This window comes from Lissotriton vulgaris, chromosome 10, assembly GCF_964263255.1.
Source record: "Lissotriton vulgaris chromosome 10, aLisVul1.2, whole genome shotgun sequence".
Classification (NCBI taxonomy): Eukaryota; Metazoa; Chordata; class Amphibia; order Caudata; family Salamandridae; genus Lissotriton; species Lissotriton vulgaris.
In genome coordinates, this window is record NC_141698.1 from 125,430,058 (window position 1) to 125,457,395 (window position 27,338).

At 45.1% G+C, this 27,338-nt stretch overlaps 1 protein-coding gene across 1 annotated transcript in view; it reads left to right on the plus strand.

Annotated features, from left to right (window-relative positions):
* LOC147684822 (cytochrome P450 3A21-like) overlaps positions 1 to 27,338 on the plus strand; it is a 295,556-nt gene that overhangs the window by 172,448 nt on the left and 95,770 nt on the right. Inside the window, exon 8 of the mRNA XM_086940697.1 lies at positions 2,325 to 2,452. Coding sequence (XP_086796823.1) covers positions 2,325 to 2,452 — 128 coding nt within the window. The remainder of the gene's footprint in view (positions 1 to 2,324; positions 2,453 to 27,338) is intronic.

The following is a 27,338-nucleotide window of genomic DNA, read 5'->3' on the forward strand; positions in this document are numbered from 1 at the left end:
AAATAGTTATCTGTTGTTTCCACGACTCTGAAGATATTCTCTCAGTTCTAGGGGAAACAAAGTTGTAATGTTTATGCAGTTGTCAGAGACTAATCCCTTCTTGTTTACTCGAGAAAGTTTCTAGTGACCTCTGAGTTAGCTGGCACACACACAATTAAATTTAATATACTTGATACAGACATACTGACCTCAGTCCTATGTCAAATCTATAGTGTATATTATTCCAATGCGCAGAGCCTATTGGGAGTATAGGAACTACACTACACAAGTGTATGGTTTAGGTTAAGTTTTGCACATACAGAAGCTTAGTTCACCTAAGGTGGTTGTATATATGATTGCATTAATGATTCTTCATGCTATTATGATTTATTTTGCACTTACTTTCTGTCCTCTAATCTTTTTCTCTTTTATAGAGCAATGTGTGCAAAAGAAGCTTTGATGATGTCATCATTGATGGCATTTGAGATGGCATCAGTGATAACATAAATGATGTCATAGAACATGTTATGAGTGATGTAATATGTGAGGTCTTAAGCAGTGCATGGGGCGTCACAAGCTTTAGAATTTCTTTGTTTTTTTTAGTTCAAAATGTTAATGTTGTCACAGAGATATTCACCTAACTATAACGTCACTTTAACCTTTGTTTTTTTCAGTGAATTTCTAAAGTTTTTTTTAAAACCAAAAACTGATCTTTTTGTCAGACCTAACTATAAAGTTAGCTTTACTTTAACCTTTTGTATTTTTTTTATGAAATTCTAGGTGGATTTTTTTTCAACATAAATTAAAATTTTATTAAGCCTCGGCGGAGTTCGCAGAGTTCAACTCTGCAAAGTGATCCAAAAACTTTGCCACGCTATGCAGAGTTTCGTAAGTGGCAGAATGCGCTTGGTCATGCCTGTTCGCATTGATTTTCAGTGCTGGGTGAAAATCAACTCAAATGGCACCATGTGCAGCACAAGAGGTCGCTGCTTCTTTTCTGCCACTCGAGTAGATTTTCTACTCGAGCAGCAACTTTCTCAACACGAACAGAAGGTTTCTCAATGCAGGCAGTCACAAACACCCGCGACTGCCCGCCTCGATAAATCATCCGCCCGTGTTGAAAAATCTAGCTGGGATTTGAATTATTCTCTCTCGCGCTCGCCAACTTGATGTTGGGTAGTATAAGCGAGGCAAAATCTCACCGGGAGATTGAATTTCCTCGCTTGCCTACTTGACAATGGGGAGCGTGAGCAAGGAAAAAACTCAGTGGATCGGAGTTTTTCAGAATCAGCATGCTCAGCGGAATACAGAAAACTCTGCAAACTGTGTCCGGGCTTATATATTATTACTATATAAAAAGCCATCTCCCTGCCAGGTGCCACAACAGGTCATCTGGCCTTCACTTGTTTTAACAATAATCAGGTTTGGGGTCACTAGGGGTGACACTCTGTGTGGCATTTTATTACCACAAGACCGGACGGTCCAGATTACTGTGTAGGTTTAAAGAGCTTGGGGGTTCCCCTAGGCTCCAGTAGAGAACCTGATATCTGAGACCAGGCCACAATGTGTTCGTGTTTGGATTAGACAAGCAAATGATGCCAGAATTTAGTTAAATATGCACTCAAACATCAAAGTTTGACAACCCTAAGAAGGAAATCTGCCTTGTTCTTCTATATGCTCACGAAACTCCTCAGTAAGTAGCAATATCCTTATAATGTACAACAGGAAGGTCATTTAACCCTGTCATCAGCAAGGTATAGTTATCTTCATATTATTCAGCATTGTTAGGAAAGGTACATTAAATGATCCTTCACTATGGATTTGAAGATAAGAAGTATAAATGTAAGTACTAAATGGGGGGAGAGCAAGGCCTTTCCAGATCCTAGGAGCTTTCTCTGAGAGGTCATGTTTGAAGGTGAACATTATTTCTTTTTTGTGTTCAAATTTCTATATTGAATTTTCATAACACAAAAGAAGGTCTTACCAACAACAAATACAAATATTACTAATGCATTATTATTGTTATAGTACACATTATTCCAAAGAGGTGGTTTGAGAAGTAATGTGGATTTGCTTCTCAAACTGAAGTAGACTACATTTGATTCCCAGACAATCATCATTCATCCTCAATGGCTTCATCCAACATGTTTTATGATGGGATTTGCTTCGCTTCCCACAACAGTTAATGATTTTGCTATTCAGGGATAACAGCATATTTACAAGTTTGAGCACTAGGTACCACAAGAGATGGTGTGATTTATCGAATAAATATTGTATTGTGCACTATTGTCTTGCCCATGTGATTCCTTTGAAAGGTTGTCATCAATACATTTTTTTCTTTCCAGTCTTATTTCCATTCCTCATTCCTGTTCTCAAAAAAATGAATGTCACCACGCTTCCCAGTGACATATTGCAGTTTTTTACAAGTGCTGTCAAAAGCCTTAAGGAGAAGAGGCAAAAAGGCAATCACGAGGTGAGTGCAGCCCAATATCAGAACAAGCATTTGCAAAGCAATTGGTCTCACCTTTGGGAACTTATACGTTTTTACCTATGCAGCATATTATCATGAGTGCTAAGAAATGTAAGAAAGCTGAACATTTTTGAGAGCCATAATGAAACTATTAAAGACCAAACTACAAGGCCCACAATGCAGTGAGTACATGGTTGTATCCTCTATCCTCCTACCAAAGAATGGGGTTGTGAAATTCTAACTAAACGTTAGTTCCTGGATTTCTTATGCTGTTATTTTGTAGGCAGTGTTAGGTTACACAGCCCAGTGGGGGAGATGGCTGAGGTGTCTTTCAGATGTAATCGTCTAAATTAACACGACTTAGAAAACCTTCTGCGGGCTTCCTTTCCAGAACAGTGTGAGCAGCAACAGTTAGAAGTGTTTAGACTTGACACTCAGAAATAAGAATTTAGTTGACTGCTTTCACTACCACTGTGAAGTGCTCTGCGTGAGCAAGTGTAGCCCAGGCGGCACTGCTGACCCGCTCCAGCCACCAGGGAAGTAAAAAAGCATTTGCAATGCTATCAGTCTCACATTTGTGAAAGTTAGAGTTATTACCATTGTAAATGAGTGTTTTTTACTTTTGTTTGCAGTGGAGTGATCATATTTGCATAGCGCTATTGCCATTCGTATAACTTCGCGCCGCTGGAGAACCATAAAATGGGAAATAGGGGCTCATTAGGATTGCGGTAAATCCGCATCCTCCGGGCCGGCGGAAGCCACCGCCAGCCCGGAGGATGCGGATTAACCGCTGCAGACAGAAAAAAGACCCCCCGCCAGATTAGGATGGCTGGGGGATCTTTTTTCGTCCGCCGCATTTCCGCTGCGGTCGCCTTCCGACCGCGGCGGAAACGTTCTAACATGGCTGGTGGTTTCTATCAGACACCGCCAGCCATATTAGGATGGCGGTGGTCCTATTCCTTTCCACAGCGGCATTTCCGTCGTGGAAAGGCATACAGACTTTTCTTTGGGGGCCCGTTGTGGGCCCCCAGGGGTGAAGGGGGGTGGGGGGTGCACGCGTGCACGAAGTGGCAGGCACCACGCGGTGCCTGCAACTTTGTGCACGCAAAGGTAAACATGGTTTATTTAACATTGCGGCGTGTGCTGCTTCAAGCAGCACCCGCCGCAATGTTAAATATACAGGATGTGACCGCCAGGGTGGCGGTCACATCCTAATCTGCACGGAGGGACCGCCGCTGCCCCTGCCGGTCCGCCATCCTAATGAGCCCCTAAGTTAGGAAGGAAGGGAGTTGGAAAATAATTTCCACCAAAAGAAAAAGAAATTAAAAGCAGGCTTTAATTAAAGTCCTTTGACAGTGTTGGCATATGTATAAGTTATACAGTAACAAGAGGTTTTCACAACTAACCACTGAATCACACGCTGGCAGCAAGAGTTGCAGTACATGCAATTTCAGCTGAAAATCAAACACAACTAAAACACAATCCCACCAAAACCAGCTGTCTGCACTGCTCATGACTAACCAGAGAACATCTTGTCATTGGGCATTACCTAGCGAGTAAGACATGAGGACTTTCCAAAAGCGCAGAGCTCTGTCAAATGACCCTTTAATGATCAATCAAGCCCAGAGCAGGACTGTGCAGCAATTCTTTCAGAAATGTTACACTTTTTTTATCAATAAATACATTGTGTTTTTTCGGTGCGTGCCCAGATAGTGACTCAGTTCTCATGATTATTTTTAAACCCGGATACCTATGCAAAGTTGAACAAAGGCCCCAGTGGCATAATGAAAGTTGAAGGGGCCCCCCGGGCAAAGTACATGGAGGGGGCCCCCTCCCCAGGCCACCACCTACCACTTTTGCAGAGGAGGCTCACTGGAGCTTGAGGGCCCACCCTGCACCGAGGGGGCTTATCTTATGCTACTGTGAAGATGTCAGAAATGCCTCTTATTTCAGTTATGGAGCTATCTCATTAGAAAAACAACAGACCTACAACTTCCGGCCATAACACATCCACTTTAACACCAGGTAAAAAAACAGAACAAATTTATTTTGCACTGACATAGCAACAATAGTTAGCCCATAGTAAGCTTATTCTATTTTGGCCACAGCACAAAAATAGAAAAACTTTCTCATGTGCCCCGGCCGTTAGGTCTGTGGGACTGGCAGGTTTTGTGCCCAGGGAAGTATGTGGGACTGGCAGGTTTCTCTGCCTGAGGAGGTCTGTGGGTCTGGCAGGTTTTTCTGCCCGTGGAGGTCTGTGGGGCTGGCAGGATTCTCTGCTAGGGGAGGTCTGTGGGACTGGCAGGTTTCTCTGCCTGGGGAGGTCTGTGGGGCTGGCAGGATTCTGTGCTTGATGAGGTCTGTAGCGTTGGCAGGTTTCTCTCCTTGGAGAGGTCTGTGGAGATGGCAGATTCTGTGCCTGTGTAGCCCTGTGGGACTGGCATGTTTCTGTGCCCGGGGAGGTCTGTGGGACTGGCTGGTTTCTGTGCCTGGGGAGGTCTGTGGGGCTGGCAGGTTTCTCTGCCTGGGGAGGTCTGTCGGGGTGGCACGATTCTGTGCTTGGGGAGATCTGTAGGGCTGGCAGACTTCAGTGCTTGGGGAGGTCTGTGGGGCTGGCAGGTTTCTCTGCCTGAGGGAGGTCTGTGGGACTGGCAGGATTCTGTGGCTGGGGCGGTCTGTGGGACTGGCAGGTTTCTCTACCTGGGGAGGGCTGTGGGGATGGCCAGATTCTGTGCCTGTGGAGGTCTGTGGGACTGGCAGGTTTCTGTGCTTGGGGAGGTCTGTGGGGCTGACAGGTTTCTGTACCCTGGGAGGTCTGTGGGGCTAACAGGTTTCTGTGCCTGGAGAGGTCTGTGGGACTGGCTGGTTTTTGTGCCTGGGTGGTCTGTGGAGTTGACAGATTTATGTGCTTGGGAGGTCCATGGGACTGGCAGGTTTCTGTGTTTGGGGAGGTCTGTGGGGCTAAAAGGTTTCTGTGCCTGGTGAGGTCTGTGGGACTGGATGGTTTCTGTGACCTGGGACGTCTGTGGGGCTAACAGGTTTCTGTGCCTGTGGAGGTCTGTGGGACTAGCAGGTTTCTCTGCCTGGGGAGGTCTGTGGGGCTGGCAAGATTCTGTGCTTGGGGAGGTCTGTGGGGCTGGCATGTTTCTGTGCCCTGGGAGGTCTGTGGGACTGGCTGGTTTCTGTGCCTGGGGAGGTCTGTGGGGCTGGCAGGTTTCTCTGCCTGGGGAGGTCTGTCGGGGGGGCAGGATTCTGTGCTTGGGGAGATCTGTAGGGCTGGCAGACTTCAGTGCCTGGGGAGGTCTGTGGGGCTGGCAGGTTCCTCTGCCTGAGGGAGGTCTGTGGGACTGGCAGGATTCTGTGGCTGGGGCGGTCTGTGGGACTGGCAGGTTTCTCTACCTCGGAGGGCTGTGGGGATGGCCAGATTCTGTTCCTATGCAGGTCTGTGGGACTGGCAGGTTTCTGTGCTTGGGGAGGTCTGTGAGGCTGGCAGGTTTCTGTACCCTGGGAGGTCTGTGGGGCTAACAGGTTTCTGTGCCTGGAGAGGTCTGTGGGACTAGGTGGTTTTTGTGCCTGGGTGGTCTGTGGAGTTGACAGATTTATGTGCTTGGGAGGTCTATGGGACTGGCAGGTTTCTGTGTTTGGGGAGGTCTGTGGGGCTAAAAGGTTTCTGTGCCTGGCGAGGTCTGTGGGACTCGATGGTTTCTGTGCCCTGGGACGTCTGTGTGGCTAACAGGTTTCTGTGCCTGTGGAGGTCTGTGGGACTAGCAGGTTTCTCTGCTTGGGGAGGTCTGTGGGGCTGGCAGGTTTCTCTGCCTGGAGAGGACTGTGGAGATGGCAGATTCTGTGCCTGTGGAGGTCTGTGGGATTGGCAAGTTTCTGTGCTTGGGGAGGTCTGTGGGGCTGGCAGGTTTCTGTGCGTGGGGAGGTCTGTGGGGCTGGCAGGTTTCTCTGCCTGGGGAGGTCTGTGGGACTGGCATTTTCCTGTGCCCAGGGAGGTCTGTGGGCCTGCAGGATTCTCTGCCTAAGGAGGTCTGTGGGACTGGCTGGTTACTGTGCCTGGGGAGGTCTGTGGGGCTGGCAGGTTTCTCTGCCTCTGGAGGCCTGTGGGATTGGCAGGTTTCTCTGCATCGGGAGGTCTGTGGGGCTGGCAGGATTCTGTGCCTGGGGAGATCTGTGGGGCTGGCAGGTTTCTCTGCCTGGAGAGGTCTGTGGGGATGGCAGATTCTGTGCCTGTGAAGTTCTGTGGGTCCAGCAGGTTCCTGTGCTTGGGGAGGTCTGTGGGGCTGGCATGTTTCTGTGCCCGGGGAGGTCTGTAGGACTGGCAGGTTTCTGTGCCCTGGGACGTCTGTGGGACTAACAGGTTTCTGTGCCTGTGGAGGTCTGTGGGACAAGCAGGTTTCTCTGCCTGGGGAGGTCTGTGGGGCTGGCAAGATTCTGTGCTTGGGGAGGTCTGTGGGACTGGCAGGTTTCTCTGCCTGGAGAGGTCTGTGGAGATGGCGGATTCTATGCCTGTGGAGGTCTGTGGGACTGGCAGGTTTCTGTGCTTGGGTAGGTCAGTGGAGCTGGCAGGTTTCTGTGCTTGGGGAGGTCTGTGGGGCTGGCAGGATTCTCGGCCTGGGGAGGTCTGTGGGACTGGCATGTTTCTATGCCCGTGGAGGTCTGTAGGACTGGCAGGATTCTCTGCCTAGGGAGGTCTGTGGGACTGGCAGGTTTCTGTGCCTGGGGACGTCTGTGGGGCTGGCAGGTTTCTCTGCCTAGGGAGGTCTGTGGAGATGGCAGATTCTGTGACTGTGGAGGTCTGTGGGACTGGCAGGTTTCTGTGCTTGGGGAGGCCTGTGGGGCTGGCAGGATTCTGTGCTTGGGGAGGTCTGTGGGGCTGGCAGGTTTGTCTGCCTGGAGAGGTCTGTGGGGATGGCAGATTCTCTGCCTGTGAAGATCTGTGGGGCTGGCAGGTTCCTGTTCTTGGGGAGGTCTGTGGGTCTGGCAGGTTTCTGTGCCTTGGGAGGTCTGTGGGGCTAACAGGTTTCTGTGCCTGGGGAGGCCAGTGGGACTGGCAGGTTTCTCTGCGTAGAGAGGTCTGTGGGGCTGGCAGGTTTCTCTGCCTGTGGAGGTCTGTGGGACTGGCAGGTTTCTCTGCCTGGAGAGGTCTGTGGGGCTGGGAGGTTTCCCTTCCTTGAGAGGTTTGTGGGACTCACAGGTTTCTCTGCCTGGAGAGGTCCGTGGGACTGGCAGATTTCTGTGCCTGGGAAACTCTGTGTGGCTAAACAGTAGATGGGAAGGTGCACTGCTCAGGATTTGTACCTGATTTTTTGGATAAAGTTCAATTAAATTTCAATTAAATGGGGTGCGCTCGCAGGAAGTGTGTCCGTCCTGTCACACTATCTAAATACAGTAGAAGTAGTGCATACATGCATATGAATGCATCCCTGTGTATTAAATATAGAATTTGACAAAACTCAATTAACTTTATTTTGGGAGTCAATCTTCGATGAACCCAGAGGTGTGCCTCACACAGGGATGCATTCATATGCATGTATGCACTACTTCTAAAGTCTGTGAGGCTGTCAGGTTTCGGTGTCCGGGGAAGTCTGTGGAGCTGGCTGGTTTCCCTGCCTGGGGAGGTCTGTGGGACTGGGAGGTTTCTGTGCTTGGGGAGGTCTGTGGGGCTGGCAGTGTTCTGTGCCTGGAGAGGTCAATGGAACTGGCAGGATTCTGTGCTTGGGGAGGTCTGTGGGTCTGGCAGGTTTCTGTGATACGGGAGGTCTGTGGGGCCGGCAGGTTTCTCTGCCTGAAGAGGTCTGTGGGAATGGCAGATACTGTGCCTGTGGAGGTCTGTGGGACTGGCAGGTTTCTGTGATTGAGGAGGTCTGTGGGGCTGGCTGGTTTCTCTGCCTGAAAAGGTCTGTGGGGATTGCAAAAACAATTGATGGACAGAATGCAGAACAATGTCATACATTCACCCCAGTACAGAGATCTGGGCCTAAATCCATCGTTTTTTTGCACTCCACACCACACCACCCCAGTTCAGACATGGCTATATGCAAATCAGCCTTGACCCTGTGCCTCATGGGAACAGTCCAGCCCGAACTACCAAGCCATGTCTTTCCCAGACCGGAATCAAGCATCCAAGGACCGGTTTCTGGCTATCAGCCTTCTTCAGCCTGGATAGCTTGATTCCAGTGATGTGGAGAGCCTGGGACTCACGTCTGAGCATACCCAGCCCACTCTGGGTGAAAATTGCAAAAAACACAGTTGATGGACATCACTTGAATCAAGCTATGTTCTGCATTCTGCAACTGTCCACAAAATACCATTCCAGATAATACCACTTCAAGACACACAATCCCATCAACTGTGGGGAATGCTGTCTCCGGGGCCCCCAGCTACATCCTTTCTCCTGTCAGCTCTCCTCTGCACTGCCTCCTGCGCTGTCCTTGGGGCCCCCACCCCCATCCTTTCTCCTGTCAGCTCTCCTCTGCGCTGCCTCCTGCGCTGTCCCTGGGCCCCCCACCCCTATCCTTTCCCCTGTCAGCTCTCCTCTGTGCTGCTTCCTGCGCTGTCTCTGGGGCCCCCACCCCCTCCTTTCCCCTGTCAGCTCTCCTCTGCGCTGCCTCCTGCGCTGTCTCAGGGGCCCCCACCCCTATCCTTTACCCTGTCAGCTCTCCTCTGTGCTGCCTCCTGCTCTCTCTGGGGCCGCCACCCCCATCCTTTACCCTGTCAGCTCTCCTCTGTGCTGCCTCCTGCTGCCTCTGGGGCCCCCACCCCCATCCTTTCTCCTGTCAGCTCTCCTCTGCGCTGCCTCCTGCGCTGTTTCTGGGGCTGATACACTATATCAGCATACTTAATACTACATTTCCCATAGTGCTTCAGGACATAGCACTTACCAGGACAGCGCCCTAAACGATTACACTCGATGAACTTTGAGAAAATACGCGTGCGGGTCGCACCCACATTTGTTCTGTTTCTGGGGCCCCCACCCCATCCTTTCCCCTGTCAGCTCTCCTCTGCGCTGCCTCCTGGGCTGTCTCTGGGGCCCCCACCCCTGTCCTTTCTCCTGTCAGCTGTCCTTTGTATTGCCTCCTGCGCTGTCTCTTGGGGCCCCCCCCAAATCTTTTCTCCTGTCAGCTCTCCTCTGCATTACCTCCTACGCTGTCTCTGGGGCCCCCGCCCAGGCTCTGGCTCTGACTGAAGAGAAACAATGTCACTTGGTACATGTGTTTCTCTTCAGTCCTGGGTCAGAGCAGGGGCTCAGAGCAGGCTGCAGACAGCACCTGCTTTAGAGCAATCCTCTCTGCAGATGAGCTAAGGTGGCCCCCTTCACAAACTGAAGACACCAACCCTCCTGTTTGTTACTCCTTCTGCCTCAAACACTATAAATCCTTCTTCAACTCCAGCAGGAAAGGAGCTACAGAGTTGTCTTTTTTTTAATTGATCATCCCAAAATAATTTATGGTATCTAGCGTGTCTATCTTTTTCTAAAAATAAAGCACTGACTGGACATTGCTCCTTTGTAGTTTACAGCACTTTACAAAAAAAGACCATTTTTCTTAAAGCACTCTGCAAATAGCTAAATATCACTTCAGCAGACGCCCGGCATCCTTGTTCTGGGACTGGAGGCTGACTGAAGAGAAAATTTTTTACTTTATTTCTCTTCAGTGCAAGGGGCTCAGAGCAGGCTGCAGACACAGCAGCTGCTTCAGAGCAAACCTCGCTCTCTGCCGAAGAGCTGTACCGAAGACTGCCCCCCCCGCACCGCGGGGGCTGCGGGGGCGTTAGTTACGCCCCTGAAAGGCCCCTGTCTTACCACAGTCAGCAGGCACTTTAACTGCCTCTTTAACTGCCTATTGACAGCATCGCTATGAGAGAATATGGGCTTCTCAGCACTAGCTAGGGAGCTTTCTGGAAGGTATTATAGAGCAGCATTTAGAGCCGGCAGATGAAAGGCATAACAATGTATCTGGTAAAAGAGCAGGGGGGCACAGCAAGCACAAAGGTTTCAATTATCATACAAAATGGGGGCTGAAGGCATTGACTTTCTCCCTGTAACCTTCATGATCAGATTCCTTACTCGGGTTCACCTATTTGGGCAAAATATTTAACAAGGAAGACAAATGGAATATTGACGTCCAACTTCGAAAAGAAATTCCACAAAGCTATTCCCACTCCAGCGAGTGCAACAGTAGGGAAAACATTGGATAGCGTAGGGGTAAAAATTACTATTCCCACTCCAGTGAGTGCAACAGTAGGGAAAGCGTTGGATAGCGTAGGGGTTTAAATTACTATTCCAACTCCAGTGAGTGTAACAGTAGGATAAGCATTGGATAGCGTAGGGATAAAAATTACTATTCCAACTCCAGAGAGTGCAACAGTAGGGAAAACATTGGATAGCGTAGGGTTAAAAATTACTATTCCCACTCCAGTGAGTGCAACAGTAGGGAAAGCGTTGGATAGCGTAGGGGTTTAAATTACTATTCCAACTCCAGTGAGTGTAACAGTAGGGTAAGCATTGGATAGCGTAGGGATAAAAATTACTATTCCAACTCCAGAGAGTGCAACAGTAGGGAAAACATTGGATAGTGTAGGGGTAAAAATTAATATTACCACTCCAGAGAGTGCAACAGTAGGGAATGCGTGGGATAGCGTAGGGGTAAAAATTACTATTCCCACTCCAGTGAGTGCAACAGTAGGGAAAGCGTTGGATAACGTAGGGGTTTAAATTACTATTCCAACTCCAGTGAGTGTAACAGTAGGGTAAGCATTGGATAGCGTAGGGATAAAAATTACTATTCCAACTCCAGAGAGTGCAACAGTAGGGAAAACATTGGACAGCGTAGGGGTAAAAATTACTATTACCGCTCCAGAGAGTGCAACAGTAGGGAATGCGTGGGATAGCGTAGGGGTAAAAATTACTATTCCCACTCCAGTGAGTGCAACAGTAGGGCATGCGTTGGATAACGTAGGGGTTTAAATTACTATTCCAACTCCAGTGAGTGTAACAGTAGGGTAAGCGTTGGATAGTGTAGGGGTAAAAATTACTATTCCCACTCCAGTGAGTGCAACAGTAGGGAAAGCGTTGGATAGTGTAGGGGTAAAAATACTATTCCAACTCCAGTGAGTGCAACAGTAAGGAAAGCGTTGGATAGCGTAGTGGTAAAATTACTATTCCAACTACAGTGAGTGCAATAGTAGGGCAAGTAAATACTTCTTATTTAAATATAAATAATATGAATAGTAACACCGATTACAAATTAATTTAAATATTTTACAATTGTGTTAAATATATTAAATAATCAATTTAAAATACAAATAAAAATTATTTATTAATAAAAAGTACCTACTAATACTAATTATTTACCTATTAATAATAAAATAATTAACAATTTAAAAGTATTTTGAAAAATTAACTCAATAAATGTTTTATTCAAAAATGAAATTACTTACAATTAAATTACTTCACAAGCTATTCCCCTAAAAACACACAACCCACTACAGAAATTAATTTAATAAAAGTAACATAATTATCAATTAATCAATTACAATAAATTACAAAATATATTTTAATTAATTACAAATTAATAATTAATTTACAATTAATTTTAAATAAATACCAATAATTAAAATAACATATTTCAATAATTATAATGAAACTAGCAGCCCGTCCCGACCTTGTCCGGGAGCAATCAGGCTTCCCCGACCCCCGCCCGCCCCGACATTGTGCAGCAGCCCGGCCACCCGCCCGCCCCAACTTTGTCAAGCAGCCCGGACCCCCGCCCGCCCCGTCCCCCGCCTGCCCCGACCCCCGCCTGCCCGAAGCCTTACCTCAGCCGCCACTCCTCCCCCGTGCTCCTCATTTCACCGCACATTGTGCAGCAGCCCGGCCCCCCGCCCGCCCCGACATTGTCAAGCAGCCTGTGCCCCCGCCCCGTCCCCCGCCTGCCCCGACCCCCGCCTGCCCGGAGCCTTACCTCAGCCGCCGCTCCTCCCCCGCGCTCCTCATTTCACCGCTCCGCCGTTCCTCCCCGCTTACCGCTCCTCCCACCTATCCGCCGGTCCTCACCGCCATTCCGGCGTTCGTCACCGCTCCTCCCCCACGCCATGTCCGCCGCTCCTCCTCGCGTTCCTGTACGCCGCTCCTCCCCGCGCTCCTGACCTCAGCACGCAGGTCGCGGTCGGCGCTACTTCGAAGGGACCACTTTTTTTATGTTAATTTTTTAAATAACGCATATTTTTATACTTTATATAGGCTATGTCCATCTGCACACCCTGACGAATACAATGATGTATCGGGTGTGTGGATTGGTGCTGTGGTTCCCGAGTTTACCCGCCTCAAAGGTGCAAAGTTCTTCTTTTGTAATAGTAGTATAGATTTTGACATTTTTAAACTTGATAGCAGTGTCTGTGCATTAGTTGTACCTCATTACTACCAGTTTAACACCCAAATATAGCAATAAGTTATAGAAAGGTGACCAGTTAATCTTTGCGAAGTTCTTTGCGAAGGTCTTTCCACCGCGCGGCAACATGTCGCTGTGTTTTTTCTAACTTTTCAACTGGGCTAGAAACTTTTTTGTTAAACTCTGCAGGAAATGAGGCAGATGATGGATGGATTATGTGGCAAATGCGGCAAATGTACAATTGTGCGAAAAGCCCTGCAGCCCCACAGTCACATAACTCCAGTGGGCCTTCCTATAATTCATGAAAGGCAAAGGGGTGTAAGAAGGGGACTGCTCAGTGTCCAAGATTCCCAGAGAGCGAGGCCACCTTGAATCTCCACACTGCTTTGCAGATTGCAACTACCTGCACTGTAGCATGCTTCTGATAAATGTGCGCACACTACTCTGGGTGCCTGGCGATAAATGTTGTCTGTTTGTGAGAGAAAACAATTGCATGCTTCCAGTGACGCATCCCTTTTACGGGTAAAAAGCAATTCACAGCGGTATCCAGCTGGCATGTCCTTGACCCTCCTTGTACATCCCAGCAGAGCCATGGAGGGGTTATCTTTCTGCCACCCAGTGCTTAATTTGTAAAATATTAAGTGCAGGTGTTCACATTTTGTAGGAGGCCACACCCATTGCCCCAGCTCCACCCACTTCCTCACTTGCACCACTCACTTACTCTATTGGCTCCACCCTGCACTCATACAGGAACACCGCTCACCCTGCACTCATACAGGAACACCACTCGCTCTGCACTCATACAGGAACACCACTCACTCTGCACTCATACAGGAACACCACTCACTCTGCACTCACACAGGAACACCACTCACCCTACACTCATACAGGAACACTGCTCACCCTGCACTCATATAGAAACACCACTCACCCTACACTGATACAGGAACACTGCGCAACCTACACTCATACAGGAACACTACTCACACTGGAACACCACTCACCCTGCACTCATACAGGAACACCACTCACTCTGCACTCACACAGGTACACCACTCACCCTACACTCATACAGGAACACTGCTCACCCTGCACTCATATAGGAACACCACTCACCCTACACTCATACAGGAACACTGCGCAACCTACACTCATACAGGAACACTACTCACACTGGAACACCACTCACCCTGCACTCATACAGGCACACCGCTCACCCTGCACTCATACAGGCACACCGCTCACCCTGCACTCATACAGGCACACAGCTCACCCTGCAGTCATACAGGCACACAGCTCAGCCTGCACTCCTACAGGAACACCGCTCATCCTGCAGTCATACAGGAACACTGCTCACCCTGCACTCATACAGGCACATTTGCTTACCCTGCACTCATACAGGAACACTGCACAACCTACACTCCTACAGGAACACCACTCACCCTGCACTCACACTGGAACACCACTCCCCCTGCACTTGTACAGGCGCAATAAAACCAAGCGCTTATGTCCATGGAAAAAGCTAAATATCAGAAATAATGTCCTTTAAAACAAAAATAAGGGTTTGAAAGACTTTTAAGCCACTTTCTAAGATTGGACTGTTTCTGCCTTTTCCGTTTTCATATTGCTTTTCAAAAAATGTTTTGTCTAAACAGAAGCGTTCAGGTCTTACAAACAATATGCTGCTAAGGCCGCTTGTGGAGAGCAGGACACCACGTTAGGATGACAACACTCTGAAAGATGAAAACTGACCCCAGAATTCCCAGCGCTTTTAGGTGACCTAGACGCCATAACGCACTAAAGAAAACAACCTGTTGAAAATAAAATGTAAACGTTTGTACAAAAACGCGGTCATGGAGATCAGATGCAGTCAGTGCATGTGCATAACAAAGGGGGTTCTAATCAATTTAAATTTGCTAGTGTCCTAAACAATTTCAAAGCAGGCCGCCCTCTACAACAAGTCTAAGTTGCATTGGCGTAATGAAATGCGAATACAGAGCAGGACACTGCCCAGATTAACAGAGGGGCTCCTTCATATATTGTTTCCAGTTATGGGCTGTCAGAGAGCAACTACACCGACACACACTGGCAGGCACTGACCACGTTAAGTAGGGGGCAGCACTGTTGGCGCGCTAGTGCTATTAATACAATGTAGAGTGCACTGAAAAGAGATACCTCACTGAAGCAGAACATATTTAATGAGTAGATTTGAGTAATGTCAATTGTGCAGGCACTGCCAGCACCTCGCCGCAACGACTTCCACCAGAGTAAGAACTGGCCCGGGCATGATTAAAATGTGTAGCTCAGCAGTAGTTGCATAGGAGGGGGCCCCCGCCGGTGTATGCTTGTGGGAAATAGTCCGTGGGGCGTTCAGCTGATCCGACGGGCGGGATAGTTTTAAAAATGTTTCAGAGAGATGTATTATTTTGTACCGTGTACACAGCCTTGCTCAGCACTCAGGGTTAATAACTTTCCACATTTAGTTGCCACTCTCGCTACCAATTTTGCACGTATGCACGTGCTAACCTTAGTGCCCCGTCACTGAATAAATCACTTACTTGTCACTGTCGGAGACTATGCCGGTCCGTGACTGCTGCTATGGTGCACTCTGCAGCCTGTTCTTCATCCAGGCTCTGTTGGCACTCTCGTCCCGGCGGTCCAGCAGCTGGTGGAAATTTAGACATGCTGGCAGGGGCACGTACCTGCCGCTTTTGGAACCCCAACTGCAGGTCACTCACCTTCCTGGACGCCGCTCCTCCCCACGCTCCTGACGTCAACACGCAGGTCACGGCCGGCTCTACTTCCAAGGGACTACTTTTTTTTTAATGTTAACTTTTTAAATAACGAATATTTTTATACTTTATATAGCCTATGTCCTTCTGCTTGCCCTGAGGTTTTCTAAGATGTCTTGGGTGTTCAGATTGGTGGTGTAGTTTTCGAGTTTACCTTGCCAAAAGGTGCAAGTTCTCTCTTTATAATAGTAGTATAGATTACTTCCCACCCTATTCCCCTATAAACCAACAACCCGCTACAGAAAATAAATTACTAAAATTAAAATATTTATCAATTAATCAATTACATTTAATTACCAATTATATTTTAATTAATTGCCAATCAATAATTAATTATCAATTAAGTCTAAAGAAATACCCCCAAATTAAATTACATATTTAATTATTTATAATAAAATTACTTCCCACCCTATGGCCCTATAAACCCACAACCCGCTACAGAAATGAAATTAATAACATTAACATATTCATCAATTAATCAGTTAAAATTCATTACCAATTATATTTTAATTATTTTGCCAATTTTTAATTAATTAACAAATAATTCTAAATAAATACCAGTAACTAAAATAACATTTAATTTATTATAATTAAATAATTAAATTACTTCCCACCCTATTCCCCTATAAAGTCACAACCCACTACAAAAAATAAATTACTAAAAATAAAATATTTATCAATTAATCAATTAAAATTAATTAGCAATTATATTTTAATTAATTACAAATTAATAATAATTTAACAATTAATTCTAAATAAATACCAATAAATAAAATAACATATTTAATTAATTATAATTAAATTACCTCCCACCCTATTCCCCTATAAACCCACAACCCGCTACAATAAATAAATTACTAAGAATAAAATATTTATCAATTAATCAATTAAAATTAATTAGCAATTATATTTTAATTAATTACCAATAATAATAATTGAACAATTAATTCTAAATAAATACCAATAAATAAAATAACATATTTAATTAATTATAATTAAATTACTTCCCACCCTATACCCCTATAAACCCACAACCTGCTACAGAATTATATTACACAAAAATTAAATATTAATTTTAACTTCCCTTAAATTCGATATTTTTGTTGTCTATATTCTGTCTAGTCGATATGATGTCCATTCTATATTTTTGATTCGATATTATTGCTATTCTAGTCAATATAATTTTTTTCTAGTCGATATTTTTGTAGTCTATATTATGTCTAGACAATATTATGTTTATTCTATATTTTTAACTCAATATTATGTCTAGTCGAAATTAAAAACTCGATATTTTGACTAGTTACCGGGGGGCTTAGCAGCCAGGTCTACAGTTATAGGCCGCCCATTAGATCTTTGAAGTTACGGCCGCGGGCTCGAATTCGGACCAGCACTACCCCATGGTGCGGGGCCAGGGCACGCTCCTGCGGGGCCAGGGCACACTCTTGCATGTCTGCAGCTTCAAGTTATTGCAACCCCGGTGGCCGGGGAACACCTATGTCCTGTAGGCTCTGCTCCTGAGCGGGCTACAAAGAGCATCTTATTCAGGTTTCTCATCACTATGGCACGACATTTTTCCCAAGCCGGCACTGTTTTCAGCTCAGGCAATGTATTTTACACATTTAGGATTACAAAATGAAGTATACAACAAGTAATACGAATATATTACCCCTTCCTACTCTGATTCTGCACACTGATGTAAGCTGTATTGCCATCCTGCTCAAAACACCACTCACAGCACAAGCTGGGCTGCCAGTACACACACACCAAACTATGCCTCCTTTCAGTGAGAATGCGTTGAGAAATAGGATACTATTATCGACAAAGTTTAAAGATGTCAAAAGTGTAGTATGAACCTACACACCATGGCTAATAAAGCAAGTAGGGGGAGGAGACCTGGCGTCCTTCAAGCCAGCACAGTGCTAAGCCTTGGAAAACACTTGTACAAATAAAACAAGTTACAGCCAAGCGGATGTGAAACCAAATGCGTTGGAGACACTACCAAATGAAACTAGCCAAGGAATGAAAAAAAGGAGGAGGGGCCATCACAAACTGTACAGTGTGATGGCCAAACAAAATGTTCTCTACCTGAAATCGCCAGGGATGAAACTAAGGGGCATTTACACAAATGCACCAATAACAATCCAGCATTTCTGAACGCTATAGATAGTAACCAATGGCAATCGGTGGATTTGCCAAAGCCCACAAAAGAGATAAAACGCGTCGATCAAAGCTCGACCTAAAAAGGAAAAGCTGTCATAAAAAGGATATCATCTATCTAAAAGGGGCCCTTTAAAGTCTCCATATTTACAACAAGGGGTGGTGAGGGACAGAGTCTCTGAATTAAGCAGAAAACTCTCACCCAGTCAAGAGATCAGGGCTAGATCCAACACCGTCTTTAAAGTCTCCAGCAGGGCAACTGGCCTCCCAAGCCCAACTTATTGATGCTTAATGTAGGACGTGCAATAAAACAAATCCCCATAAAAAAATGACTGTTTGAACGCAAAAAAAGTTGCTCATAACAAAAAAAAGTTAGCTTAAAATATCTTCTAAAAAATGTACAAACAAAAATAATGATTTTAATGAAAGGTATACTTATGTATTAAAACATCGCATTTCAATTGATTATAAAATATTGTAAATAAAATTGTATTAAGTGAGTTGCTGATCTCTTTTGTTCTAGTTTCGAAAGTTCAGCTCCTTGAGCTATACCTCCTGCTGATTGTCCATAATACAAGCAATATAGAGGAAAAAGTGAATCAAATGAATGCATTTTCCTAACACATTTTTTTGCCGCTGGAAAATGTTTTTCCTCTTAGAGAAAATTTTAAACTCAGTGGTGTCCTGCCCTGCTTCGCTAGCTGGACCACTGGGGAGACTGGTAGGGTGAAGGTTCGCTGCAGAGGGATGTCACCAGGGGAGTCGCCAGAAGGATAAAATACCCCCACATTGATACATATTGCACTGAAGATTTTATTTCCTTTTTAAAACGCTGTGTGTGTGTTTCACAGGAAGATTTGATTTCCTCTTTAAAACACTGCACTCACCCGCGCTCCTGCACCTACTCGATCCCTGGTCCTTGCACAGCGGTTTACAGCTGATGCACCGAACTCAGGGACGGAAGCCATCTTGGGGAGAACAAAGGGCAGCGCTCTAGTCTTACGACGCCTCCCGCCCTCCCAGGTACAAAAGTAGCCTCATACTCTGCGCACATTATCTCATTGTACATTTAAATTTTCCCCTGAGGCGGAAAGCCGGGGGTTAGGCTAGCGCTTGGATAAAAACGAAGCGAATTGTTTTTAATAGTGTGTGTTTCACTGGAAGATTTTATTTCCTTTTTAAAACGCTGTGTGTGTGTTTCACTGGAAGATTTGATTTCCTCTTTAAAACGCTGCACTCACCCGCGCTCCTGCACCTACTCGATCCCTGGTCCTTGCACAGCGATTTACAGCTGATGCACCGAACTCGGGGACGGAAGCCATCTTGGGGAGAACAAAGGGCAGCGCTCTAGTCTTGCGATGCCTCCCACCCTCCTCCACCACTATATGTAGGCCAACACCTCCCGTCCGCGCAGCGGGCGGGTGCAGCGGGCACGCTGGCGGCGCGCCAAAGGCAAGCCCGTCTGCGCCCGTCCGCGCCAAGGACGCGACAGGCGCAGGACACTCTGGACCTTCACTCCCCTCCCTTCTGTATCAGGCAAGCGACCTTCATGCTTTCAATAATACAAATTCTTGTGCCTGTACCATGAATATGACTAAGATTGAGGGACCTTTCTCTTGTAAACGTTGCAAGTGGACCTCCCTCGAGCCCCCTGTTGAGATTACAGTCCCGCCTACCACCACGTATACCGACATTTTAACTTTTAAAGGTGGACTGATAAATGCACGTTCCATGGGTGCCCATAGTCAGGACATTAATGACCTTATTCTGGAGCAAGATCTGGACTGCCTTCTCATAACTGAGACATGGCTTACGAACAGCAGTAACCCAGACTTAGCAATAGCCCTACCAGACGGCTATACTATTGTTAGGCAGGACAGAACGAAGGGGAGAGGAGGAGGTCTTGCTCTGGTGTTGAGAAACCATATAAAATGTCACACTTTTAACTTAGACCCTCTGCAGGGTTCTGAGGGGATTGGATTCTCCATCAAATTAAACGACACCACCTCCTTTTCAGGAGGGCTAATTTACCGCCCACCAGGATCCACAACTAAGTTTTTAGAATCACTGAGCGACTCCCTAGGGCAGCTCCTTCTCCGTTACCCTCACTTCACACTTCTGGGAGATTTCAATTTACATCTGGAATCCAAAATAGACACCCAGGTGCTTAATTTCCACCAAATCCTGGAGATCTTCAATTTACAGCAAAAGATAACTAAACAGACACATCAAGCAGGCCATATCCTGGATGGGATATGCACAAACTTTCCCCTTTTGAACGTCCACACTCCCATTCCACAAATTTGGACAGATCATAGCTTGATACCCATTAACATCAAAATAACGCGCCCCCCTAATTCACCGAAATTGAATCAACAGGCAGTAAATAGTATAAACTTGACTAAGGTCGACGATAGTTTTAAACTCCGACCCACAATACAGACTCAGACTCCCAACTTGTCCGGCAATGCAGAACTAGATTCAATACACTTCCATAACTGGATGCAGCAAGAGATCACACAATGTGTTCCACCAAAACATCCCCGCAAAATGGAAAAAAGAGGAAAGATGAATGCCCCCTGGTTTACACCAGAACTAGCAGTGCTCCACTTATCATGTAAGAAAGGTGAACGCAATTGGCGTAAAACCTACGATCCTGCCCACAGAATCCTTTATGTACAACAGAGGAAAATATATCTAGCCTCTATCAAAATCGCTAAGAAGGATTACTACACTAATGCTATAAGGGAAGCAAAACAAAAACAAAAAACATTATTTTCCATCGTAAAGACCTTTACGCATCCAAAATCCTTACAGCCGGAAATTCCACCCTCCTTAGAGCTTTGCAATCAAATTGAAGACTTCTTTGTGGAAAAGATTGACCTTATACAAAAAGACTTCCCAATTCCTAAAGTCGACCAGCCCTCGACTCCCTTTCACCAAGGAGCAAATGCAACTGATAATCTTAACACCTTCACGCCAGTATCGCTTGACCTCACCAGGGAAGTAATTCTTGCCTGCAAATCAGGTGCCCCTTCTGATTCGTGCCCCCCACGAATTCTCCATCAGGCAATCGAAGTGGTCAATCCTTTGATAAACAATATTGTAAATACCTCTCTCAATACAGGCATAGTCCCTCGCCAATGGAAACAGGCAGTCGTAAAACCACTGATGAAAAAACCCAACAAACCCCGTACAGAGCTGGCCAATTTACGCCCAATATCACTTCTCCCAGTTCTGGGCAAGATTACAGAACAGATGGTACATAAAGAACTAAAAAGGTACGTGGAGACCAACAATATCTTGCATCCTCAACAATCGGGTTTTAGACCTAGCCATTCCACAGAAACAGCCTTGATCGAGCTTTCCGACTCCATAAAAATCTTGCAGGATCAAGGAAAGAACGCCGTTCTAATCCTATTAGACCTCACAGCGACGTTCGACACCATCTCCCATACAATACTGATAGGGAGACTTAGAGATATCGGAATCTCAGGGGTAGTATTGTCATGGATTATCTCTTTTTTGACGGAGAGATCACAAACAATCCCTTTAGGCCCTTTCCTTTCCAAGGAAAAAAAGATTTTGTCAGGAGTTCCTCAGGGCTCTATTCTGAGCCCACTCCTGTTCAATATTTACATGGTTCCTCTCATCTCCCTCATTGAATCATACAGCATACTTTGTATGCCGATGATACTCAGCTCATTGTTGCTCTGGAGAAGAACTCTACCGAATGCTGAGCAAAACCTTAAGAACTGTTTGAAGGATGTGTTTCTCTGGATGGACAAAAACCATCTTAAATGCAATGTCAGTAAAACAGAGATTCTTCCTATGGGAAAGTCCCAACATTTCTGTCCAAGTAAATGGTGGCCTGAAGACTCTCCAGCTCCCCCACAAACTGTGGCATCAGCAAGAAACCTAGGGGTCTTATTCGACACCGAGCTTTCATTTGACCAACACATGAGGAATGTCGCAGGAAGTTGCTTTAGCATCATCAAAACCTTAAAGAAATTCTTTGACTTCCTGCCCATCGACTCACGAAAAGCCGTCACTGTAGCCCTAATTCTCGCACGCTTAAATTACTGCAATGGCCTGATGGCTGGCGTTAAGAAAACCACACTAAAAAAAACTCCAAAGTGCACAACACGCGGCAGCCAGACTGGTCCTCAAATTGCCAAGAAAATCCTCAGCGTCAGCTGCCTTAAAAACTTTACATTGGCTGCCCCTCCACAAGAGGATTTTATTTATAATCCTGATTGTTGCCTTTCGAGCTTTCAATGGCGCCGGCCCGAAGTATCTCATTAAGCGTTTCCCCCATTACATTCCAACTAGGATATTACGATCAGCAGGAGAAAACCTCATTAAACTGACCAAATTCAACCTCAAAACTAAGGGGGGGAAGACCCTAACCTTCTTATCTTCCAAGGCCTGGAATGCAATGCCCAAACACCTTATATTGCTTACTCAGGAAAAACAGTTCATGAAACATCTGAAAACCTGGATCTTCAATCTTCCAGACGAGTATGTAATGACAGCCATTTAACTCAAAACCCGCAATTGTATGCACTTTGTTTTATTAGCGCCAGGATGCTCCTTCCGGAGCGATAGTTGCGCTCTACAAATAACCAATACAAATACAAATACAAATACAAATACTGAGTGAGGGAAGCCTGGCACCCCAACTCTTTCTAGGAAGGTCTGATGGTTCTCCAAGCAGCGTTTCCTTCATTCCTTGTTGCTGTCTTTCCTTTTCCTCATTTTCATTTCCGGTCCTTATTTGCATTCTTTTTTTCTTCCTACCAGGCTGTCTTTCCATTACCTCTCACTTATTATTATTTACTTTTTGAAATGTGTATCATGTTTTGGTCTCTGAATATGTTGGGCTGCTTCACCACTTATTGGGTCCCTCCCCGTGGAACTGTCATGGTATAGTCTTTCTGTGTTGCTGCTGTGTCACTTATTGACGTAAGCTTCGATCTTGAGACCTGTGAGTCACAGATCAAAGTTAAGAGGGGAAATTGAAAAGTATTTCATATGTCCTGTGGCACCCCTTCTGAAGCTGGTGTTATAGGTGCTTCACTACACCCTTGAATGCAGCTGGGCCTCTCACAGATCTGGGTTATGCTAAATCATCAGAATGTTTTTATGGGTCCCTTCCACAAAGTTGAGGGATTGGAGTATGTGTATTTAAGGAAGGAGATTCAGTGACAGAGAGAAAGAATGGGAAATGATGAAAGTTTGAAGAGAACAAACAAAAACATGTGGAATGAGCAGCAAATAAAAAAAATAAAAGAAGAATAGAGGAACAAAATCTAGAAAAGGGAAAGAAGAGAGAAAGAAAAGAAAAAGAAAGGAAAAAAGAAAGAACGAAAGGAAGGTAGAGGGAGAAAGGAATGGATTTATGAATGGATTTGGAGAGGAAAGAAAGACGCAAAGGATAATTAAATAAGGAAGGGGTGAAGACAGTGTGGAAATCAAGAAGTGGTAGAAATTAAGCAAATATGAAAGATGGAACGCAGGAGGAAAGAGTGTATAAAAAAGGGAAAGTAAAAGCCGGAAAAAAGGAAATAAAGGAAGAACTAAAGGAAGAAGAAGGAAAGAATGGAAGAGGTGTGAGAAGAAAGAGAAAGGAATGGGTGAAGGGAGGGAGGGGCAGTAAAGAATCAAAATGGAACGAAGGGAAAAGGAAACACGGGAGAAAGTAAGCATGAAAGAAATGGGGAGGAAGAAAGGGAAAATGTAAATGGTATGAAGAAGTAAGTAGGGGGAAAGGAAGGAAAGAAGTCAGGAAAAAACGTTATTGAGAGACAGTGACAAATGTGTGTTTATTTATGACATGATGTGATTGGCGTTTCCTGTCTCTGCAAATTAAAACTCTGAGACCCTGATTCTATGTTGGAGAAATAAGTGCTGTTTACCGCACCTGATAGGTAATGATACCCTAGGGGTCGTTATTTATCAGATGTGATGAATAGCACATGTTATGGGTTTCTGGGGAATAATATGCCATTTTAGTTCTCACGTACAAATTAACAAGAGCACCACCCAAATGTACATGTAAACATGGGTGTCAAGTGTATAACTTGGAGCAAGAGTTCGCATGGAAATCATTTTCTAAGAACAAAATATAAAAAACAGGAAATCCAGGATAGATCTAATCTTATAAATGACAGTAATATTTATTTACAGAAAATAAATTCTGTTCTGATTTGATCTAAAAAAAAAAAACACCAGCCAGTATTCCCAAATTAATAAATTGGATTCAGCCGAATCGAAGCTTATTCTTTCATAAATTAATAACTCATGAGTCACAAAATCAACAGTCAGATGAGTAGTGAGCACGAACCCCAAGCTTCGATAAACCATCTCGACTACCATTGCTGAATTAAGGGAGGGGCATGGATGGCAAGCTGTCACGCTGGCCCCATTCATATGAGGTTGAAAGGGGCCACGCTGGACAGACTCTGGATAGTGGTGTTAGCCTTGCTTGCTGATCCCTGTGTTGAGGGTGGGATGAATATAGGCTTGTAACTGCGAGCTAACGATGAGAGTACGCCTGTATAGAGGTTAACCCTCCATGCCCCTGCCTTAATTCAGCATTGGTCGAAAATATATGTAAATGTAATTTGGCTGTATAATTAAGCAATAACCACTAGGCCGTATATGTTTATTCACATTATCACCTTTAATTTATGAAAGAATAAACTTTGATTCGGCTGAATCCAATTTATTAATTTTGTAATGCTGGTTGGTGTTTCTTCAAGATCAAATGGGAACAGAATTTCTTTTCTGTAAAAAAATATTAGTCACTTATAAGATGAAATCTATCCAGTACTTCCGGTACTATCATATTTTGTTCTTAGAAAATGAGTATTATGTGAAGGCTTGTTCATAATTTGCACAGCACCAAATCCACTGAAAATATTGTACAAAGCTCACCTGTTAATTTCCTTTAGGTCTGACATACTGCAAATTAAAGAAAGGATATATTTAATGCATCTGGTAAATATCTGGTGTGGTAAATATCACCTAATTAATAATTCTGACTCTACTGCAAACAAGGGTTTGCGAAAGAGTCTGAAAACACTGACCCACTCGTAATCTGCGGCTTATGTCAAGTTATTAAAAGGTAGTAAGGAAGAGAGAGAGGTTAATGGAAGGATGGAAGAAAGAATGGATAGAAAAGGAAGAGAAAAGGAAGGAAGGGAGAAAGGATGAAAGGGAAGACAGAAAAAATTAACAATGAACATAGACTGAAGAATTGAAGGGAGGTAGAAGGAAGGAAGAAGGGGGAATTAAAGAAAATGAAAATGTTGAAAGATAGAAGGGAAGATAAACAGAAAGGAACAAAGACAAAGGGGTGGCAAGGGAATGAAAAAGGTGAGAAGAAATGAACTTAGAAAGAAAAGGAGGTAACAAGAAAAGGAGCAAGGAAGGAGGAAGGAAAGGAAAGGAAAAACAAAGTAAACTAAAGGGAGAAAAATGAAGAATAAAGTAAGAAGTGAAATAAAGTATGGGGGAACAAAGAAAGAGAAAAGGAAATAAGATATAAAGAGTTATTAGTAATACAGTAAGAATGTATTTGAGGCCAAAGATTGAGGTTCACCTTCTGCAATGTTGTAACTAGACGTTAGCATCAGGGCAGTAGGACCCAAGGAAAAGGGGAACTCTGGCAGGTGAAGTCTAAAGGGGAACCAGAAAGAAAGGAGCAGTCATGGGAATAGAAGGCTAGAGAGGGGATGCAGAGAGACAGGCTCTCCCAGCGATGTTCAAATAAAAAAATCAAATATACACCATCTTGTTGTGGTTATAATCGATGTAAGCATGGTGCCAGGAGCCTACTCGACCTTGCTGTGGTGAGGAATGATACAATTCTTACCTGCGATAAGATGGAAGCCTGCTACTTACACACTCGCTGCATTGTCTCAAGCCAACTGTCTACTGAGGCCAAGTTCCTGTGAGTTTTCCTCTCTTCTCGGTGGCCATTTTGAGGTCAGGCATTTTGTCCAATGGACTTCGATGCTCTCGTGGTGGCCATCTTGAAGTCAGATGCCCCTGCAAATTTTAGCCTGTACCTGAATTGAGGGCTCAACAACTAAAATACAAACCGTACGTTTGAGCCACTTGCCCAGCCTTTGGCAAATATCAATAAACTCGTGCACCAACCTCCCTTTGACCCTCACAAACCAAAGCCAAACAAAAAAGAGAACAAAGATCAGAAAGGACAATTATTAAACAAATTGAGACACAATCCTGCTGCAACTACTGTGCACACTGGCTGCATATCAGTGTAATGGACGTTACTCTGCTACATACCCAGGAGTATTTAAGCCCAGACTTTCAGTAACCATCTCTGTTATAAACGTCACTGGGCATTAAGGGTCGTCCCTACTTCTTTACTTCGTCAGGCGCACACTCACAACTTTGGTACTAAACCACTAAAGCAGTGACCTTTTCCTTCCATTAGCATATTTCACCCTCACTGGATTCAACACAAAACACCCTGCCAAGACCGGCTACGCTCGGAATCTTATTCCTACAACCCTCCGGAACAGCTGACTCTCATGTCTGGCAATGGCATGGGTACAGTGGCATGAGTAACTGCTGGCAAGAATGGCTTGATGACTTTGAAGACTTAATCAAGGGTTCGCAGGGCAGTGTCTCAAATCAACAACTCATTACCCTGTCCAACTTTATAGGTAAAGACGTTGGACAAATCTGAAACTGAAACCTCTTACCAACATGTGCGGGATGCACTTGACAGGAAGTTTCTCCACAAAAGAAACATTGACTTTGAATGTTACACTTTTAATCTAGCCTCCCAGGAAAAGGACAAACCCACGGGGGAAGTTCATTATGTGTCTTAAATGCCTAGCATTTTACTGTGAGCTTGATAACTTTAATACTGAGGATGCCCTCCGCCTGCAAATTATAGAAGGATGCAAATCAGAATCACTACGTTGACACCTCCTGAAGAAAAGGTACTTGCTGGATGATATTTAAGAATTGACCAGGCAATGATCAGGCAGAAGAGCACACAAAGAAAATGGAGGCAGGAAAGTCAGAAGAATGTTAACAGGCATTTCAACTCCCGTTGCGCCAGAATGAACGACACCTGTCTGACCGTCAGCAGGGTCCTAGAGCTATGGATATTCATTGCAGCCCTAAACAAAGTGGAAATAGAAGAGAGCAACAGCTAGAATGTTATCACTGTGGACAAGAATACCCATTTGTAGGGTCCTGCCATGTCATGGGTCAAAGATGTAGGAGTATGGAAAGGACAATCACTTGGAAAAAGTATGTAGAGCAACTCAAAAGAATCCAGACTTCAACATCACGCAAAGGCAGTATGCGGTTGGACAGAGCACTCCATTAGTTCTACGGTTGCACGCTACCTACAGATCTAAACGCTCCATGTACCATGACTCGAGATCCCACACATCTACATCTCAGGACAGCGATGAATATGTATGCATGGTGACAATCAAGATAGGTTAAAGAACTACCCTAGACTAAACATGAATGGGGAAACATCTGTCCAAATTT